Genomic DNA, 20,606 nt, shown 5'->3' with positions numbered 1-20,606 from the left:
TATTTTTTATCATTTTATTTTATAATTATTTAAAAATAATAACTTTCTATTAAATGTTATTTTAAAAATTTTAATTAATGTTTTTTATTTATACAATACATTAAAATAAAAATAATATATTGAATATAAAAATTTTAAAACTATATACATTATACATCAAAATATATAAATATAATTACACCGTTAATGATAATCATTTTATATTTTAATGGGAATAGCTACTAAAATTTTACCAAACAAAGTTTTTTCCCCCCCACATTATGGAAGGAAGTAAAAATTTACCAATACCACAAAGCTGTTAGGCGAGTGTACTTTTTATTTTTGCTTTCTCCTATGACCCCTCCACAAGCCAGCCATATTAAAAGGTCATTACAGGAGTTACCCTGTAATTACAGAAAGCACAAATGATACGCCTCAAACAAAAAGCAAGCAAGTGCAGATATCAACTCCTGTAAGTTTTAGCGTTTAGTATCCAAGTTCAAATACATGCACACCACAACCACTTTTAATCAACGGTTTCTGTTTTTCTGTATTTTCTACATCCACAAATAATAATAATAAAAAAAACCACCACATTCAGCACAAGTATCACAATTTACAGTTTAACATGTACAATCTATTGCTGAAATTCTCTAGATAATACAACATTTTCCAATTACATGTACAAGAACACAACTATACAAGGAACACCCATCAGGGAATTCTTCTATCCGTTTCTCTTTTGAAATTGAGCAGTCAGCCATATTCAGATAACTCTATAATACATAGCAAGAGTATGTAGAAATCTAAGCTTCCAGAAAACTATATATCAACTCCATTAGCTTGTAATTTGAGACACTTCCATAAAATATCTATATGCATCTAAAATATTTTCCCTGGCATAAAATGTTTGCTGTCCAAGACTTCTATGCCAATTTCTACGGAGCACAACATTTTGCTGAATATAAGTTCCAATGGACTACACTAATTCTCTTCCGCTAATAGGGTTAATAAATTAAATGCATCAGATATCCAAGCATCTATTGAACCTTCCTTCCAAATTCCCCATCTCCATCTAACTTTTGGATGATAGGCTGTACACTGGGAGATGAGGTTGCTAGCAACATTAGGATCAACTTTGCTGTGAATGAGCAGTGTAACATCTGACAAGTTGCTGCAGTTATCCAAGATAGCGAAAATAAACAACGAAGTAACGTCAATATCATGTATCACTAACTGTGCAATAATTTCTTGCAGCCGTTGCATTCCCTTCTGACTTTGCAAACCATCAGCTAGGAAGGATGCCTCCATTTCAGACCAAGCCCGAGACTGCAAAGTAAGTGAGCTCACATTTGAGAACACATTGAACAACATCTCCAGGCTAAGAATAGTCGTATCAGCAGGTCCAACACGTTTCAGTGAATCAACTGTAAGCCTCCTAATTGAATTATCAGAAGGAAATGAACTTATGAGGTTACAAAGGTCTGCAGATTCAAGTTGTAAACTTTTCAAATGAGGGAACTCTTTTATTTCAAAATTTTTAGCTTTCCGTAGTGAAAGATTGAAGTCAGACAATAATGGTGTTTGAAGGACAAGCGATCTTGGTTCAATACAATTTAGCTCAAGTTTCACAAGGCTGGGCGCAATAACAGTCAGAGAAAGCGGAGCATTTGACACTGTCCATCGACATGTTATAAGGTGAAAGAGATGGATTTTTGGATCTTTAAGTCCTCCTACTCCTATCAAATTTAGAATTCGTAGACAAGGAAAGCAATGATTAACTTTGCTTAAATCTTCATCATCTAGTCTTATTGACTCGAGTGTTAAACTTGTAAGCATAGGCAATGGTTTCAAACCATCTACTGATAGCCAAGCATTCTTCACCTCAAGTTCACAAAGGACATGGCCTGTACAAATGTCAATAGAATAATTTTAGTATAACGTAATCATTCCAAAAGGTGTTGTCACCAGTCAAAAAGCCAAAATACACTTCCTAAAGAAACAAGAATGAGGTAAAATGGATCAATCCAAATTTAAGTGCTTTTTGCGGGAGTATTTCTTCACCTAAACAGGTCTGCTAGCCAAAAAGGGCTTAACTTTATTCATTCATTATCACAAGCAAATGAAAACAGTATTACAAAAAAATATTAGTACCATCAAAATTCACATATCTAATTCCTTTAGACCCCAAGACGCGACAGCGGCAAAAGGCATTTTCTTTAAAAGTTCAATCCTTACTCTAACGAGTATACCAAAGTATGCTTAATTCAAAATTTCATAAATAATTGTCATCTTCAATAAGCAAACCAAATTCTGCTACCGAAATTGATAAAACTAAATTCCATAATAACATGAACTGAAACAAAACAAATTAAGAGAAACTCACAGAAAGAAGAAACAAGCGCTAAAATTTCAGATCGCCTCCAACAAGATTGAATCCAGAAATCAGAAATGGACAGTGACTTCAGCTCCTTACAAACCCTAGGCAACCACTCCTTCACGAACTGCACGTCTGTCAAATACAAATCGTCAGACTCATCCTCGACGTCGTCGTACGATATTCCACCAAGCGACTTGTCAACGCCGATCGAGATGGACTCGAGGGCTAAGGAATTGCGAATCAAGTTGCTAAAGATAGTCTTGAAAGGCGTGGGTATATCTTTGGTCTCAGATGACCTCAATTTGAGATATCTGGACAAGGTGCATAAAAGGTTAATAGACCGCACCTCGCGCGCGACAGCGTTAAAGTTTTTGGAGAGGAGTCGGCACCGAGCGAGATCGGTTGAATCGGTGAGTCGACTTAGTATCTCGAGGAGCAAATGTGGAGGCAGATCGTCCATGGAAATAGAGATATGATTTGGTTGCGATTTGTGAAGAAAAACGGAACTCCAGCGTTATTTTTCTCTTACCAGCGAGTTCCATTATTTCCGCCTATACGACAATTAGACGACCGATTGTTTGTGTCGTTTTAGATTTTGTTTTACTTGCAAATTAAAATTTAGGAAGGTGTCTTAGTGTTGTGATGAGTTAATCCTCACCGTCGAGCTCACATAAATAATATGCTAAACATTAAAAAAAAAAAAAACTATCGTTTATAAACATTACAAAAAATAAAAACTATTGTTTTGAGAAATTAGTATATTCGAAAAATTAAATATTTAATCTAATTTAATTTCTTTAAATTTTGTATTTTATTTTTTATATTCATATTCTATCGTGGTATAGAGACCTTAGTAGGAAAGCGACAGCGTACTGCAGAAAGAACAAACTTCGTGTCGTTCGATTTACAAGTGTCGTTGGGTTTTTAAAGGTCATAACGACTTCTAAAACCTTTTGCTGCAGTCTGCCTGAATTTTGGATTTTAGGTTTTGTAGCTGCGGGGAGAGGAGATGGGGAGGAGGATATTGAACGATGCCTTGCGGTCGATAGTGAATGCAGAAAGAAGAGGGAAAGCTACGGTTGAGCTGCAACCTATTTCTACTGTCATGTCTTCGTTCCTCAAGATCATGAAAGATCGAGGTAAATCTGCTCAATTTTTTTGGATTTTTCAATTCTTTATCTTCATTATAATGAACTTGACTTTTCTTTGTTTAATGCTACAAAGGTGTGATTTTTAGATTCCCTTCAATAATTGCCTTCTGGTTCTCTCTTCAGTTCTTTTTTTTTTTTTTTTTTATTGATTGTTGAAATAAATGTGACTCTTTTGAACTTCAATACGAAAACCTCCATCTGAATCTTCTAATTTTTCCTTGAAACAACCTATTAAACAAATAAATGTTACTAAAATTCCACTTGCCCTTTGGCGGATTTGCCACATTCTCCGTACTTCCAATGTGTCAATTACACATTCTTGTGGTTCGATCTTTAGTAGCAACTTCGATTCCATCATCCTTGGCTGGTTGTTTAATAACAGCAATATTCAATATATCGATTTAAGTGTCAATTTTTGGAACAGTTTTATGGGATTTGGGGTTGTCAGTATAATTTGCTTGAAGGAGAGAGAGAGAGAGAGAGAGAGAGAGAGAGGGGGGGGGGGTGGTCTGGTGTTGTGGGTGTGTGTGTGTGTTAAGAAACGAAGATTCAAGATACAATTAAAATGTCTTTAACGTGAAATAGCAGAAATGTTGGGGATCAATGCATGCATTTACATATACTGGACTTGCATAATGCCGACTTCAGCATCTCTCATTTGGTGGGTCTGAAAGTGAGATTGCTAGTAACACTTGGTTTAATTTTTTGACGACACCAATACGTAGTTGTCTTGCTTTTAGCTATCCAAAAAGCAGTTGTTTTAAATCTAGGCAGCTAACTCAAAGTCATCTACTTAGATATTTTATTTTGGAAATTAAAACTATCGTAGTAGAATTGTTATACCGATATTTTGAATAAATAAATATTTGTCTTACATCATTTGTGTATTCTTGCTGACTGCTGTTATGTTGCTGCTCTTAAAAATGCTTTGTATTTTCTTTTACTTTCATGCTTCGTGTCAGGAGTTCTTTTATCTGCCATGTTCAGTGCTTTAAAGTTGACTGATATTTCTAGGATATATCAAGAATTTTGAGGTTTATGATCCCCATAGAGTTGGGAGGATAAAGGTTGAACTGCAGGGGAGGATAAAAGATTGTCGGGCGCTCACTTATAGGCAAGACCTCAAGGCAAAGGAAATAGAACAATACAGATTGCGTATACTTCCTACTCATCAGGTTGGATTCAAATCTCTTTAAATCCTATTCTATTAAATAAAGAAATTTATGGTTGTTCTTGCAATTATATCTTTTAAATTCTTTTCATGCAGTATGGATATGTTGTGATAACTACTCCAGATGGTGTCTTGGACCATGAACAAGCAAAGGATCGGAATGTGGGTGGTCAGGTTCTTGGTTATTTTCATTAGATGTCTACTTGGCAGAAGCTATAATTTTTATCTTTGGTTGAAGCCTGAAATTTTGTATCAAACTGTGTTATACATTAGAAATAACTTTTGGATTCAATGAATCTCTCTTCAGTAATTTTAATTGAACTGTGATTGAACGACTGCATAGCTGATAATAAGAAATTTGATGGGGTTGAGTTTGATATCTTCATCTCTATTCTGCAATTCCTTGGATGACAAATAAATTAGTATTGTCATTTAACTTTCGTTTCATTTTTTTAGTTGTGTTTGCCTCACAATTAGGCTTAAAAGCTGGTTCAATCTTCTAATGCAAGTTCAATATCTAATTGGTGGCTTATATGGATTCATGCTTATATGACTGGTGGATAGATTTATTTATTTATTCATTTAATTAATCAAATACAACCGCTAAGAGCAAGAGCTGATATAAGCTCGACATTGTTCTCGTGGTAACCTCCTGAAAACGAGGTGCAGACACTTTTTTTTATTCTGCTGTTCAAATCATCCTATTGAACAAATCGTTTATTTCCGATAGCAAGCCTGTGATTACGCTAATGGTTCTGCACGTGAAATTCTACATATGTCGAACAACAGTTAAGTATAAACTTCAGGAAGAAAATCAGTGAATTCGCTTGCAGATCGTGATCCCGTTCTCATTGCCTCTGGGTGAATTTGTTGAGGTCAATAGTAAGCTTTCTGCCATTCTCATTGCCTCTGGGTGTAGATTCCTAAGACATTGCAACTGTCCCTCCCCAGAGAGTGTTGTCATATACAACTATACCGCTCACCTTCAGCAATTTAATTAACCTCTCATGGTAGTTCCAGTAATTAACTTTATCAGCATCAACAAAAGCATATTCAAAACTGCCTTCATTTCCATGCTGCAGTAGATTCCGAAGACAAAAAGAAGATACAACCAAATCAAACATCAAATTAATTAAACCATTATAAGGTCTTGGGAAAGATAATAGAAAATTTTGTTTCATATTATCCTTGCACCTGTCAGTAGCTTATCAAGAACTGGTAATGCCTCAGATTCTATGAAGTCGATTTTGTGTTCTACACCAGCTTTTCTTATAATTGGTAGTCCTATCTCATAGTCCTCGCGATTCACATCTATGGCTGTAATCTGCAGTAAAATGCACTTTGATTTGTCTGGCAGTTCGGACAAATCAAAGTGCATTTCATACACAAATGATTATTCTTGTAAAAATTAGCAAAACCAGTCGCATGTGATACTAATACTTCTAATACTTCATAGCTTCTGATGGTAGATTCTTACCTTGCCGTCCTCAGGGATTGAAAGAGCAGGAGAAGGGAGTATCCAGTGAAAACTCCCACTTCTATTGTCTTCTTGGCATTTACCAGCCGCAAGAGCAGTAGCCATTGTAGCTCTGGCAAGTACAAGCTCATTACATTCAGAAATGAAAACGACATGATCCTTCCATTCGACGACATTATGGACATAAATCATAATTAGGTTAAATCTGAAATTCATCAATTATAAACATCCAAAATTCAATAAGTTTTACTTAAATTCAAAATCACAAAGATTCAATAATAAATACATGTAATCCCAATCCGCAAAACTGAATTTCAGCTCCGAATCCATGAACACAAACAGTAACATCAGAAAAACAATGATTAGTACCGTGGATGACTAGCGGTGACATTCCGTAGCTCCTTGAGAAGCTCTGGTTCTCGTGGATACACGCTTGTCTCCAGCACATACTGTCACCAAATTGGACGGACGACTCAATGGAGATGAAAATGAAATGAAAAAGGAGCATAGAGTCTCCAGCACATGCCGTCACCAAATTGGACGGACGACTCAACGGAGATGAAAATGAAATGAAAAATGAGCACAGAAGACCATACCTGATACAAATCTTCACTCTTTAATAATCCCTTCGATTCCAAGCCCACAACAGCTTCACGCGCTGGACTGTCTCCAATAAAAAGATGCTGAAAGTGACAAATCTACAGTAATAAATAGTAGTAGACAGGAAAGGAACAAGAAAATAAATTTTTCGAATTTTTATTTCAATCTTATAAAGGAATTTTCCACTTTAAGATATGAGGTTTTTTTTTTTATTAGATACCCAAATGGCAGTCTACCATTTGGCAAATTTGGATTTAACGCAGATTGAATCGAAGTAATTCATCATATCGATTATAATCGCAAATTTGGATTTAACGTAGATGGAGGTATTTGAAAGAGACGAATTGCGGACCGTTGGATTAGAAGGTTTAGAGTCGGGGGCAGAGGGTGTTTGTCTGGTAGGTGAAGGGAAAGCTGGTAGACAGAAGGATTTATTGAGTTAATCTATTTTTTAATTTTTTTTTTATTGTTTAGACGGTGGATAGTTTGAAATTCTAAAACTTGGCCTATTGACCTTTAATTTGGCTTGGTAGCGACTGATTTATTCTCTCTTTTTAAAAAAAATTAAAAATAAAGTGAAAAATTTATATAAAAAAAATTAAATATCCTATTCAATCCAGTTTTTAAAGGAGGAATATAAATTGAAATTAAATGTTAATTTATCGTGAATCAAATTTGGGCGGCATCATTTTAACTACTAGGTCAAAGATTATTTGCCGATTCAATCCAATTTAATATCAGGTTTAATTTTAAAAACAAAGGATATCAAAATTGTCTTTATGTCAATTTATAAAAACATAAGATATCGCATTTATTTTTATGTCAGATGAATATTATCAGTTTTAAGAGGAATTTAAAAAAATGAAAAACTTACTTTAAATTCTGAAGAACAATTAATATTGCTTTATAATCCATTTATTACATAAATTCACGAACAAGATATATAAAGTACACTCCAAACAAAGAAAATTGAGTACATATATAATTATAAAATCATAGAACACAACATATAATTATAAGCATACGCATCTCCTGAACTTACTAAATTCAAGATTTTCATCTTTAACCTCATTATTTATTTTTGGTGAAAACTACTGGCATTCGAAGCTCATTGGCTCGACTAATCCCCTTGTTAACTAATTCAGCAAATACGCCTGCAAATGGTAATGCCATCGCCCAAAGGAGCAAGAGAAATTTCAACGCGAGGATCAGATGCGACTTTGTCATTAAACTCCAAAGTAGATTTTCTTGTCTCTCTTTTGACCTGAGGAACAGCTTCTTCAGGCAAAGCAACAGTTCCTCCCCAAAGAGTATTGTCATAAACAACAATCCCACCAACTTTTATCAGTTTCATTAACCTTTCATGATAATTGTAATAGTTTCCCTTATCTGCATCCACAAATGCAAAGTCAAAGCTCCCTTCATTTTCTTCCTGCATTAACATAATCATTTTAAATTATTTAATATCTATCATCTACAACAAATAGACAAAAATGGTGACAAATGACAAATTTAATATCTATCATCTACAACAAACAGTCAAAAATGGTGGCAAATGACAAATTTATCCAAATTTTCACTACCCAACAAAGAGAGTGTTAATTAATATTAACAAGGATCTAATTATTGAATGCTCAGCTAGACTTTTAATAATTTTCACAATTTTTTTTTAAGATTTGTTATTTAATATCTTACATTTTGCAAGAGTTGATCAAGAATTGGTAGGGCAGGAGCCTCAATGAAGTTGATTTTGTGTTCAACACCAGCCTTCTGTATTATAGGCAACCCCATCTCATATGCTTTTCGATCGACATCTATGGCTGTAATCTATACATACACCACAAAAAATATCATAAAAAGACAAATAAACTAATTAACAATATATAAGGTTAAAGAGCTAATTAATTAACCTTGCCATCATCAGGAATTGTAAGGGCAGTAAGAAGAAGAGAGTATCCAGTAAACACTCCAACTTCAATTGTGTTTTTTGCATTAGCCATTTTCAATAGCAAGGCCACTAACTGACCAGCATCTGGTGCTGTAGCATAGAAGAACCTGCACATTACTTGTTAATCAATTAATTGGTTTATCAAATTAATATGGAATTTGTTTAAAAAAAGAAAAAGAAATGAATTAATTACATGGGATGGCTTGCAGTAGCATCCCTTAGCTCTTTGAGAGGAGTTGCTTCTCTTGGATACACACTTGTCTCCAGTATGTACTGCCATATGATCGAAACAACAAAATAAATTCATTTCTATTAATTCCAGAATCCAAAAATAATAATTATTACGTACCTTGTATAATTCTGAACTTTGCAACAACACTGCATGAGGCTTGATCGTGGTACTTGCCATTGTGTGTGAATATATATATATAACCTGAAACTGAAGTCTGAAAGGGCCAACCGCAGAACTTCGTAGCTATTTCTCAACTGTGTTATTGTTGCTTATCCCAAATAACATAACGGTCTTATTTATATACACATACTTTTGGCTTTTTGTTTATTTATTTATTATTTTGGGTACATCATACGCTAGTTAATTTGATTCGGTGGGTGCCTCTGGCCATTTGTTTACCTTGTTTTATGCCTATTGGTTGAATTTTTTTATATATATACTCCTATACAAAGAAAAAACAGTAACTTTTTTATAATTTTTATTTAAGCAGATTGTTATTGCTTAAAATAACTGATTTAATATGAAGCAGCAAGGATCCTGCCTCTGCAGAGTCAATATGATACTGGAAACTGCGTGAAACTTGATGCCCCGGTCGCACGATTTTTGCCGTTTGATTTACATATATTGATTGATTGGCATTATTTAATTGTATGGGTTAGTTAATTAAACTCATTTTGACCCGTAATCTATGTGTATGTGCGCAGGGGATGTAATCTCCATTCTACTTTCTTTCCCATAAACAAACAAGAACATCTATTAAATCCTTTGCCTTTCTCAGCAATACCAACACGGCAACATCCTTGCCTTGTATCTAAGACAACAGTTCACTTAAAATTTTTTATTGCTAGCCAGTACTCAGAGCAAACTCTATATATATTTTTATTATTATTAGGGTTGCTTTCGTGTAAGTTTATAGTTTTTTTTTTATTTTGGAAAAACAAGTAATCAAAATTGTTTTCCCGCAAGTAACCTTCATAGCATTCAAAATTGAATTACACACTGAAAAAGTGCAAAAGAATAAATAAATTAACAGTTCTCAACGGGACTGACAGTTCCTTTCAAATCCAACTTATTAGGGTTGTTTTCGTTTAAGTTTTTAGTTTTTTTATTTTGGAAAAACAAGTAATCAAAATTGTTTTCCCGCACCTAACCTTCATAGCATTCAAAATTGAATTACACACTGAAAAAGTGCAAAAGTGCAAATAAATTAACCGTTTTCAACTGGACTAGCAGTTCCTTTCAAACCCAACTTATTATTATTAGGTTGTTTTCGTTTACGTTTTTAGTTTTTTTATTTTGGAAAAACAAGTAATCAAAAACTGTAACCGGTTTCCTATTTCTAGAAAATAAAAAAACTATAAATATGCACTAAACAACATTAAAATTAAAAGCAAAACTTTGCTCTTATGAAAAAGTGCAGAAGAGCAAAGAAATTAACAGTTTTCAAAAAGTGCAGAAGAGCAAAGAAATTAACAGTTTTCAACAGGACTGGCAGTTCCTTTCAAATATAACCTTCGGCTTCTCTGTCTTTAATGTATCTACGTGCTCTAATTCGATTAACAGCCAATAAGGAAAATTCAACCAGTCAGAGATGCCAAGTGAACAAATTTCATCTACAATCAAGAATTATTATCTCATTACAGCAACTTCATATACAAAAATCCTCATCTCCGTGATAGTAAATGCTAAAATACATCAAAAAGTATAAGCTGACTAACTCTCACGAATGAGATGCCGAATTAATATTACATCCCTATAACCAGCCACGACACCAACGCAAGAAATGAAAAATATGTAACTGAATCTATATACTATGGAACCAATAAATTTCATCCCACTCTTAAGAACCCTGTAACGACAATGCAAAAGAATATGAAACTAGAATAAAACTACCTAGGTATCTTCTGAAGGAACTGCATTTATTGGCGATTCTGTCGGAGAGACAATAGATGTGCAGTTAAAGTATCATAGTCGGGAAGTTTTGGATGCACATGGCTGGCTTTATTAATGGAGTTTTCCCTGGATGGAGCATTACCATGAGAACTGGATGACTTTGCGCTTTCAGCACCGCTTGATGATGCTGTTCTAGAAGGAGGATTGGATGGTTGCTCCCTGGATGATGACTTCATACTTTCCTCGCGTGAAAACCTCTTGGATTCTGGAATTGACTTTGAAGGTTCTGCTGGTCTACGCTGCTCAGAAGTTCCTCGGTAATCTGAACTTTTGAACTGAGAAGAATGGTTTTGTTGATTATCAGTACTATATGAACGCCTAGAAGATGATTCCTCATATGTGGACCTCTTGGATTGTGAATTCAGCTTAGAAGGAGGTTGTTCTTCTGATCTAACCTGCTGCTCAGAACTTCCCCAATAATTTGAGCTCCTAGTTTGAGGTGGTTTGACCAGAATTTCAGTATCATAGGAACTGAATGATGTTGGCTTTTGTTCCACGGCATACTCTGCAGCCCTTGATGACTCAGACGGTATCCTCGAATTTGAATAAGAATTTTTCTCAGAATTTGAAGGAAAGGCTTTTGTCCGTCTAGAAAACCCAGGACCTGAATGAATTTTGCTGGTTACAGTCTGTTTAGGGAGATCGTCCTCAAAATTGCTGTTATCCGAATCAAAATAACTCTTTAAGCCTGATCTTTTATTCACATCAGTGCCTGCTTCTCGAATGTTTGGCACTTGAGCACTGGAAATAGTCTGTTGTGCGAGTTCCTCATCTGAATCATCCCTGCCAGCATCAGAATATGGAACTGAGATTCCTAAGCTTGATTTTTTACTTACTTTTGGTTCCACGATCTGATTTTGTGGCTCTTGATCATGAGCATCAGAACTGAAAGAAGAGGACCGCTTGCTAGTAGAATTACCCTCCTCTGCTTGCTTGGATGCTGCAAACTTGCCTGATGCATTCTTACGATAAGGCGGATGCCTATAGCCCTTATTTCGAAGACCACCAGTCAATAGTCCAAAATTCAACTCATTACCACTTTCTGAGCTTGATTCTTTTATAGGTTTGGCTTCCTCTGAGATATCCAGTGATAGGTATCCTTGGACGTCATTCCTGACCGGTAAAAACCCTGGAGCTTGCAAACTGTCATTGTCATGGGAATTTGATTGGTAACCATGACTCAACTTCATAAGAGTTTCAGCATCTTGGTTTCTCACAGAATGTATTCCTACATCAGAATCAAATGCAGATGGCTGTGGAAACGTCTTTCTGTTGGATTCCACATTTTCCTTTACTGCAAGCGAAGATCCTACTGAATGAGGACTCTGAGGGAAAGAGCTAGTATTTGTACTCCCAACAAGCTTAGGCTTATCCAGCTGCTCTTCACTTTCTGAGCTTGGGCCATCTGAATCATCAAAAGTCATGGGTAACAAGTCATCTGCTTGTGAAGGAACCGTATCACTTACCAAGCCTTCAGAAAATACACTTGAAGAATGCCACTCCGAGGCAAAAGGTGATTGTGAACTTGACTTTCCTAGTGTCTTTTCCATGCTTAGCCTGGGGCTCATGGCGCTTTTATTTTCTAAAAGATGAGAAGAAGATTTTCGACCTTCTGATGAATAATACGAACCAGAATCTAGGCCATAATGTTTATCCTTCTCATCAAATTTAAATTCATCATTGTCTGAATAAAAGTCATCAAAAACCACTGCAGCATTGTCAAATGAATTTGTTTCTTTGGCACTGCTCTGGAATTCTCCCTCATGAAAAATAAAAGGTTCATTTTTCTGGTGGCTGAAACTGGAACTAGCATTGTAGTCATCACTGGAAATTTTAGAATAAGAACGAGAGGGAACACTGCTAGACTGATTTCTTATGCTCAATTCTTCAAAATCATGAACGTGATGACAACTCATTTCATCATGCACTTCACTCACAAATTCTTTCTCAGATTCACTAGACTCTCTCTCTATATATTCTTCACCTAAAAGATCGCTTCTTCCTAATTCAAATGAGGCCTTTCTAGAATGCCTATCTGAAATTTGGAAATCACTCACCTGTGGATGATTATCCACAGAACTATTATTGGATTTTGAGGAAGCCAGCTGGCTAGATTTATTAGAGGCCCTAAGATTGTAAAACCTTTCAGTCAATCCTTCCAGGTCATTTTGTTCATTTTCAGCACTCTGCTCATGACTCCTTCCAGAATTAAAACTTCTTTGAGAGGTGTTATTTACTGCATCTTTGGCAAGATGTTCACTTTGCAATCTTGAACTGGCATAGTTGTGAAGTCCTTCATCTCTTGGTCTGAAAGCAGAAGACTTGTTAGATTCTGTTGAATGCTGCCTGCTCATCCTTCCCTGGCTTGAAAGTTCAGCAGCAGCCCTGGCAGCCATGCTAGCTCGCTCTGCAGATTCAGCAGCAGCCTGTGCGGCAGTTGTGGCATCCTTGAATTCCATATTCCAACTCTGCCTACCTGCAGAGAAACCACTCTGTTCCACAGCATGGGAATGCCTAAATTCCATCTCTTCAGATCCAGTTCCTGTTACAACCATACATCTTATGATTAACAGATGAAGAACAAGAAAAAGGACAAGTTTACATACATGTCATCCACGAACTCAGTCATAACATTCATATAAATTGTTGACATACCTAGGGGTCTCGGGTCATAATGAGAAGAATCAAACTGAATTGCCTTATTAGTTGCAGCAGCAGTAGAAGAAACATTTTGGAAATGTGATGATGATATAGAATTGGAGCCATGTGAGTTAACAGGTGCACCAGGTTTTTCATATTGTTTGGAAGGAGCTCTGATATTAGGATGTTCCTTCTCAACAATATTGTGCAGCTCCTGGACATTAGGAGGATCCACATGCATTTTACTGACCTGTTGAAAGGTACTGGGTCCATTCTGCTCAAACAAATTACAAACGAAAGCAAACACTAAGAAATTACAGCTCCTTTCAAATTTTATGTAGCTATCCTATGTCAGAGCCAAGAAAAGCTACATCAAGTGGATAAGAATCATATTAGCACATTTGATCTTACCAGCAAGTCCTCAGGAGGCTTCATTTCCTTCTCTCCAAATGATGTAGGATCCCATTTAACATCATGTTCCTCAGCAATTGCACTAAGAACTTTTATTTTGGTCGGACCATCAGGTGCTTTGGCTGATAGTTTTTCCACCAACTAGGAGATGACAACAAAATGATTATCCAGAACAGTAAACAGAAACCCACTTATTAACTTATATTGCACAAGCTTACCAAGCGGCTAACACCACAGTCTGGACGTAATTCAACTGCTGCAGATACAAATTCTTTCCCATATTTTGCTGTAAAATGTTTACGGACATCCATCAGTTCAGGTATATCAGCACACCTTGGAGATGCAAAAATTACACTCGAGATTGCTTCCTTCAGGTCAATGGGACAATTTCTGAAATTATCCAAAGATATCAATATGAAGCCCACTTATCACTAACTCATAAAAATTAAAATTAAAATATTTCCAGCCAGATTCAAGATTGAACAACTCGGCATGTTAAACCACGTGATTATATGGAGTATTGGAGCCAACAACTCAGCATGTTGAACCACATGATCATATGGAATACTTCATTGGCATAGACCCATAGTTGTTATCAGTTGTCCAACAATATGATTCACACTCTCTCCCCTTTACCCATAAAAACGTGCACAAATATACATAGATGGATCAAATGAATGATTTCCCTAAAACAACACACGCCCCTTTGTTCAAGGTCAAATAGAATTACATACTTCTGCGACTCGATAATCGGCAAACGTGCAACAATTAGTTCACAGTATATCTCAATGAGATCATATGCTGCCATTGTCTTCTCTTCCCTAACCACATGCTCCACCTGTAAAGCAAAATACAAATACATATTAACCTTGCTAGATGTCACCCTATATGTTCCCAACAAAGTCCAGCCAACCAAATAACAAATCGTGGATAATTTACAGTGGTGAACAAACAGCAACTTTTAGCAAGCATTTGAGGCTTCTGAGCAGCAGTGATGTCAAAACAAATATCAAGGAACGAATTATAGTTAAATGACTAATATGGACACTGGACACACTACATTAACTTTCTAAACTGCAAGTCATAATTCTTAAAATCCTACCTAGAGTACAATTATCCAAGATAACTAAGATCCAAAACTCTTATTTCTTGCTTGCTTCCTTTGTAAGAATGCAGATTTGTAGCGTGTTCCAAGCATCTCACTTTACTTCTATGTGTCACTGTCCTTAATACAAATGTACAATTTCATTCTACCATTCTTTTATCGTCAATATTCATGTTAGCTTTATTTTCAATATTTCATCTTGAAAGCAGCTAAAAAAATCGGTTAGAGGAGCCAAACAACGATTAATTAACAGATGGTATGTCGAGTAGTCTAATAATGTAAAAATTCAATAGCAATTAGTAATTACAATCAGCGGGCGATCGAAATTGGTATCTTATTATAGTCGATACAAAATTTGGAACAAAATATATGATATTTCAGCTTACCCGAATTCTGGCAGTCTGGTCCTGGCCGGAGTCGAGCAATTGAGCCAATTCCCTCTTGAGGTGCTTGACCTGCGAATCTCTCTTATTTTTCAATAACTTTATACGCGAAACCGCTAGCTTCAAAGCCGTTTTGCTGCATCAAATGAAACAAATTCAAAATCAACCAAATAGTATCCAAAAATCCAGCTACAAAGACAGCGGATAAAGCAGAAAAATCTAAAAAATCTAATTCATCTCCAACAAACAAAAAAAAATATTACCATTTCCCTGGCTTGAAGCTCCTGTGTAGCATAGCTCTTCAACCGTCTCTGTTTTCCTTATGTTTGTATTTTGATTTGGAAATGAAGAAGAAAGAATTAGATGTGATTTTGATCTGTGTGAAAATTATTATCGAAGATCTCAAAATAGAAGAAAACGAAAACAATAATTTTTTTGAAAGAAAATGGATAGAAATTTCGCGGAATCTCTTATGTTGCCCTCTTCTTTTTAATATTCGAGCATGAAGAGTCGTCTTATTTCGTTATTTAAGAAATCGAGTCAGTCAAAATTTAATGCGGGAAGGAACAACGGAATCAATCATGGGACTTTCCTTTTGGGTCTTCGTTGGACACTTTGATTAAAGTATATAATAATTCGACGGCTGAAAACAATCTTACGACAATTAACACATACGTGTGATTGTACGATAGTGGAGCTTTTGGAGAATTGACCTTAGACGTTTCTTTGTGAAAACTTCAATGGGTCTTTGTTTAACAACCGGTAAAGCTGTCTTGTTTCCTAATGTTTCTTTCAAAGAGTGAATGATTTAATTTAATTCATATCTGTGTTTTGTATGGAAGTAATTGTAAGGTGACATTCGAACCACATAACAAAGTGGGGGATTAGATTTATAAAGATGAAATTAAATATTTACGATATTTAATTTTAGCAAAATAACATAAAATCGATAATCATTTTTTTTTAATATGTATAAAATTCAAAGTCGATTTATTTTTATGGAAATGGGAGAGTATTTTCCAACACTAAAAGGAAAATCTCCTAAGATTATAAATTCAGAACTAAATGCCATTTTTAGTTATGTGGAGCAATAACTATTATCTTGAACCTTTTATAAGATGATGGAAACACTTACTTTTAGTTATGTATTTACGAGTTAGGTGCACAGCTTAAAAAAGAGGTTGACTCATCAAAGCCGCAGGCCAACATCAACATGTGAAATTATGAAGTTTATGCATGTATGATTATCTGTTTGGTTTATAACAAATTTTTATGCCCAGTCGTGAAGCCCACCAACAGGCTCACGAATACGCCTGTTGTCGAAAGCGAGACGATATTATTGTATGGTCTAGAAATAAATCATTTTTAGAGCAAAAATATTTTTCCAGGCATACAACTTTTTTTTCTGCATCATCCTTTAAAGGCAGTATTCTTAAATTTCATGTAGGCTTGCTTGATACCTGCTTTTAGAGGCCAAAAATTCTCTTAATAAGTCAGAAATTTCCGCTCATATGAAGTTGTAAAGAAAAGGGTAAATTCATAGCCAAATTTCTAACTTCTATAATTAACCACAAACATTCAAAAACTGGTTTTGATTTGAACATAAATATAAAATCATAGAAAACGGTCACAACTCTCAAATTTTGACTGGTTGCCATATGGAACACTCTAGAATAAGGAACAAAGGATACACAAATTCAAGTCCGACCAACCAACCTTACCTTAAAAAATGTTCACAAAATTATTGCGTGTGTAGTGTACGAACTCATTTCTTGAATTCAGACCTATTTTCTTTAATAAGAAGATTTCGTTTGATTGTCCAACAAGAATTCAAGATTAGTAAGTACTTGTCTACAAGCAACAATATATTCTAAATGTAAATGCCGCTTAGAATGTGATGTGAACTGAAGAGACAAAGTAAGAAAACAGACAAAGGTGGCTGGTCCATTGAACTGGAGCTGCCGGTTCAGTTCAGGGCCAGTGAGGCTTAAGCCATCGATTCCAGTTTGGCAGTTCTGTGCCAATTCTGGTGTCAGCAGTAAGTGGGCAAGAACCAAAACCAAACCCATGAACCAAAGGTTCTAATCCGTCTTTTGCCAAGCTAGTTCCAGCCCAAACTGGACCAATGGCCTGCTCTAAGGACAGAATTATTTTACCTTCATGCTTGTGTTGCTAACTGAAAGGAAATCAGATGTCTCACTAATTTGAGAATGCTGTATTTGTCAAATTGGAATCAATAATATGCACAAACGGACACCCATGCATTAAACATATTTGATGGAATCATGGGAATGTAATCAAGATGAATACTAATGCATTATACAGTTACCAATAGGAGAGCGGAAATAAGAAAGATACAGCGGAGTCCCGCTCATGCATCACATTTACAATGAATTTCCTGCTTCCCAATAAGAAATACTTAGCTATATATACTACTAAATTTGGAAGAGATTCAAACACTGTAATTAAGTGCAAACTTACAACAGAACTAAAATCAGAAGAAAAACTATTTGTTCTGGTCAATTAAAGAATGCTATATGACGAGCAAAAGGTAGCCAGTGATATCATCTAATCATAACAATCCACGGGAAAATATAACTTTTGAACTGGATTAAGTATACCTATCGTGGAGCTAAATTCTGCAGAAAAAAATAAATTTAAAAGAGACCCTAGAACTGGAAAGAAAATGCAGAATAAGTCTATTGTATTACAATGAATTAAAAAAGTAATTTCTCATTATATAAAATCACCAGCACCACTAACAAATGGGGAACAAGCTCACACCCTTTTATAGATTCATGACTCCACATCTACTTATTCATTTTATCATCGCCTTCATGTTCCAGTATCTTCTCAGGGGGCTGAGAATTTAACCATATATGCTATTTTCATAAAGTCTACTTCAGTGAATATCCAAGGGGAAGACTCCACAGGCAAAGAGATTATATTCGATAATTATTATCAGGAAACACATAAAACTAAATAGGATTGCCACTATGGGGCTATTAATTCATTGTCATAATAAGTCTACTTGTTTTCTTCATACATTAATATTTTCCTTGTTAAAATGAACCCCTGTGAATATCAGCAGGCTAGGAGTTGGTGATATTAAAATTAAAACCATCAGTTAACACTATCTATAATAAATGGTTGAAAGATGAGAAGCTAAATAGCTAAATATATTATCTAGATTTCAGGCAAGGAAAATACAATTGTGATCTTAGAATTGAGAATGTCTTGAAAAAAAAAAAGGTATAATTTTTTTAGTAAACTGATAAAAAATAGGGAGAATTCTCCAGTGTCCATGATTTCTTGAAAGCATTGCTGAGTGAAAAAAATGACTAGAAGTGCACAAATATTGCACTCTATAAAATAATCATAGTTCATCCCTTGGGCTGCCTAACTGGCTCAGCAAAATTGCCATATCCATACCTTGTAGCATAGTAGGGACAGCTGTTTCATACGTACAATCCCGAGAAAATCCAATCTTTCCAGATTTCTTTACTTTCTTCATGCAGCTCTTAAACTTCTCATGGCATTTAATACTCATTAAACCTAAACTTGTAAAAGAAAAAAAAAATGAATAGTGTATGAAATATAAACGATCAAGCAACATTACAGGCACATAACACATTTTGGTTTTTCTATTTATTACTACTTACTAGCAAGAATCAAGTATGAACTCAATCTCCATCATGTCAGATATCACACACGAGGGCTCAAGATCACAAAATGCATTTTTTGCAGATCAAAGAGCACCTTCCTCTTCCTTCTTGATGACTTGCCAATTATCAGAAATCAAGATGATCATTAGAAAATTCAAGTTCCAAGTTATTCTGATTCTTCTTCTCATATTATTTCTTTTCCACCAGATCAAGTGATACAGTCCAAACATTACAAGTCTTTATACTATTTATATTAGAAGAAACAACAAAAAAAACCTGTGGAAATAAATGGATAGGCATAGCAAAATCATATGGTGCTAGACGATTTATGTTCTTGTTCCTTGGATCAAATGAAAAGCAAATAATACTGATCACTATATCTTAGTTCAGCAAGGAACCCAATACATAAAAATACAAATAGGAAGATAATTTCAGATTTGCATCACGCAAATATTGCAACTACAAACGGCAATATACTAAAAATCAACCACTCAAATGTTTTAGGAACTTTCACTTAGCAGTACATACTAATTTCATACCTTTCTTTTCAACGCACTCGTCGTGAATCTTGCAACAGGCATCCAGATCGTCACATGGTTTCTCACCAGGACAGCCAGTCCACCCTACTCCACAGTACTTCCCATATCTGATTCCGACCGCTAAATTTCCAGCATTAACAATAGAAAGAAGGAAAGAGAAAATCAAAATTACATAATAAGCACAATAACAGGCGAATTTTTAAGATAGTATAGAGATTACATTGTCGAGGACTTACAGTTACAGTTCTCTGCAACACATGTTTTGCTGCATTTCACCTGCGAAAATAGGGACTACTAGATTTGAATATATTCCAAATGCGAGATCCAAACAACTGGATTTATATCCTTTTTTTATGGTATAATTATTTTCTTTTGTTTTTGTAAATTTCTCTCCTAATACGAAGTTAGGCACGAGAGTTGACCTGAGAATCATTGTTGGCCGAGTTAGCAAGGACGGAAAGGAAAACGAAAATGAAAACGAAGACGAATGCAGCAGCGGCGGCGCGTGTTCTAACAGGAACAATCCAACCGAGCATCCTCTCTTTTCTCCTGTATTTGTTTTCGCTCCTAAAATGTATCTCCCTCTTCTTCCTTGTTTGTTCCGTGTATTTTACTTTTACTGAGAAATTACTCCATAACATTGGGATGACGTGGTTTCGTCAAATAAGAGAATGCCTTGCAAGCAAATTGGAATTATTATGTGCCGAGGTGAATTCCAGCCCCAATCGCCATGGATCCGGACGAAATTTTCCTGTGCTCCTGAAAGAGCCCAAAATGATCGAAGCACAGGACAGAAGGCCCAAACCTTTTTTATTTGCTGAGACAACAAACGCTATGACAGCTGTCTATTGCTCAATGGCGCCTTCGTTTTGGGAATTTTACCCTCTTGGCCTCCTCTCTCCATCATAGTTATGTTTTTCTTTTCCATATTTATATTTGGAGCCTATCGAATTTTAGGAAGTCAAGTCGCAC

General features: G+C 35.4%; 5 protein-coding genes and 1 pseudogene across 6 annotated transcripts; 1 reads left to right on the top strand and 5 right to left on the bottom strand.

Annotated features, from left to right (window-relative positions):
* Positions 1-594: 594 nt before the first annotated feature.
* Positions 595-2,894, bottom strand: LOC105637793 (F-box/RNI-like superfamily protein). Its single transcript, XM_012221412.4, has 2 exons — positions 2,366-2,894; positions 595-1,886 (listed from the first exon to the last, which is right to left on the bottom strand). The coding sequence occupies exons 1-2, from the start codon at positions 2,817-2,819 to the stop codon at positions 964-966; spliced, it is 1,377 nt and encodes a 458-aa protein (XP_012076802.1). The 5' UTR covers positions 2,820-2,894; the 3' UTR covers positions 595-963.
* A 414-nt stretch (positions 2,895-3,308) lies between these two features.
* On the top strand, positions 3,309-5,060 carry RPS15AE (ribosomal protein S15A E). The gene is made up of 3 exons (XM_012221411.4): positions 3,309-3,498; positions 4,525-4,685; positions 4,778-5,060. The coding sequence occupies exons 1-3, from the start codon at positions 3,369-3,371 to the stop codon at positions 4,874-4,876; spliced, it is 390 nt and encodes a 129-aa protein (XP_012076801.1). The 5' UTR covers positions 3,309-3,368; the 3' UTR covers positions 4,877-5,060.
* Positions 5,061-5,226: 166 nt separating this feature from the next.
* On the bottom strand, positions 5,227-7,818 carry LOC105638337 (putative caffeoyl-CoA O-methyltransferase At4g26220; annotated as a pseudogene). Its single transcript, XR_016322098.1, has 6 exons — positions 7,801-7,818; positions 6,755-6,856; positions 6,528-6,607; positions 6,159-6,317; positions 5,874-6,005; positions 5,227-5,757 (listed from the first exon to the last, which is right to left on the bottom strand). The product of XR_016322098.1 is annotated as a putative caffeoyl-CoA O-methyltransferase At4g26220 (transcript).
* LOC105637791 (putative caffeoyl-CoA O-methyltransferase At4g26220) lies at positions 7,633-9,216 on the bottom strand. Its single transcript, XM_012221409.4, has 5 exons — positions 9,056-9,216; positions 8,900-8,979; positions 8,669-8,813; positions 8,454-8,585; positions 7,633-8,190 (listed from the first exon to the last, which is right to left on the bottom strand). Exons 1-5 carry the CDS (start codon positions 9,113-9,115, stop codon positions 7,900-7,902), a joined length of 708 nt encoding a protein of 235 aa, XP_012076799.1. The 5' UTR covers positions 9,116-9,216; the 3' UTR covers positions 7,633-7,899.
* Positions 9,217-10,537: 1,321 nt separating this feature from the next.
* Positions 10,538-15,941, bottom strand: LOC105637790 (Regulator of Vps4 activity in the MVB pathway protein). The gene is made up of 7 exons (XM_012221407.3): positions 15,694-15,941; positions 15,434-15,566; positions 14,677-14,780; positions 14,161-14,332; positions 13,943-14,083; positions 13,547-13,805; positions 10,538-13,433 (listed from the first exon to the last, which is right to left on the bottom strand). Exons 1-7 carry the CDS (start codon positions 15,723-15,725, stop codon positions 10,858-10,860), a joined length of 3,417 nt encoding a protein of 1,138 aa, XP_012076797.1. The 5' UTR covers positions 15,726-15,941; the 3' UTR covers positions 10,538-10,857.
* A 2,659-nt stretch (positions 15,942-18,600) lies between these two features.
* LOC105637788 (putative phospholipase A2 homolog 1) lies at positions 18,601-20,310 on the bottom strand. The gene is made up of 4 exons (XM_012221406.4): positions 20,057-20,310; positions 19,871-19,910; positions 19,635-19,754; positions 18,601-18,985 (listed from the first exon to the last, which is right to left on the bottom strand). The coding sequence occupies exons 1-4, from the start codon at positions 20,273-20,275 to the stop codon at positions 18,807-18,809; spliced, it is 558 nt and encodes a 185-aa protein (XP_012076796.2). The 5' UTR covers positions 20,276-20,310; the 3' UTR covers positions 18,601-18,806.
* Between the last annotated feature and the right edge of the window lie 296 nt (positions 20,311-20,606).

Source organism: Jatropha curcas, chromosome 8 (genome assembly GCF_041381405.1).
Source record: "Jatropha curcas cultivar XTBG-Jc1 chromosome 8, XTBG_Jcur_1.0, whole genome shotgun sequence".
Classification (NCBI taxonomy): domain Eukaryota; kingdom Viridiplantae; phylum Streptophyta; class Magnoliopsida; order Malpighiales; family Euphorbiaceae; genus Jatropha; species Jatropha curcas.
This window is presented reverse-complemented; position numbering and strand designations above follow the sequence as displayed.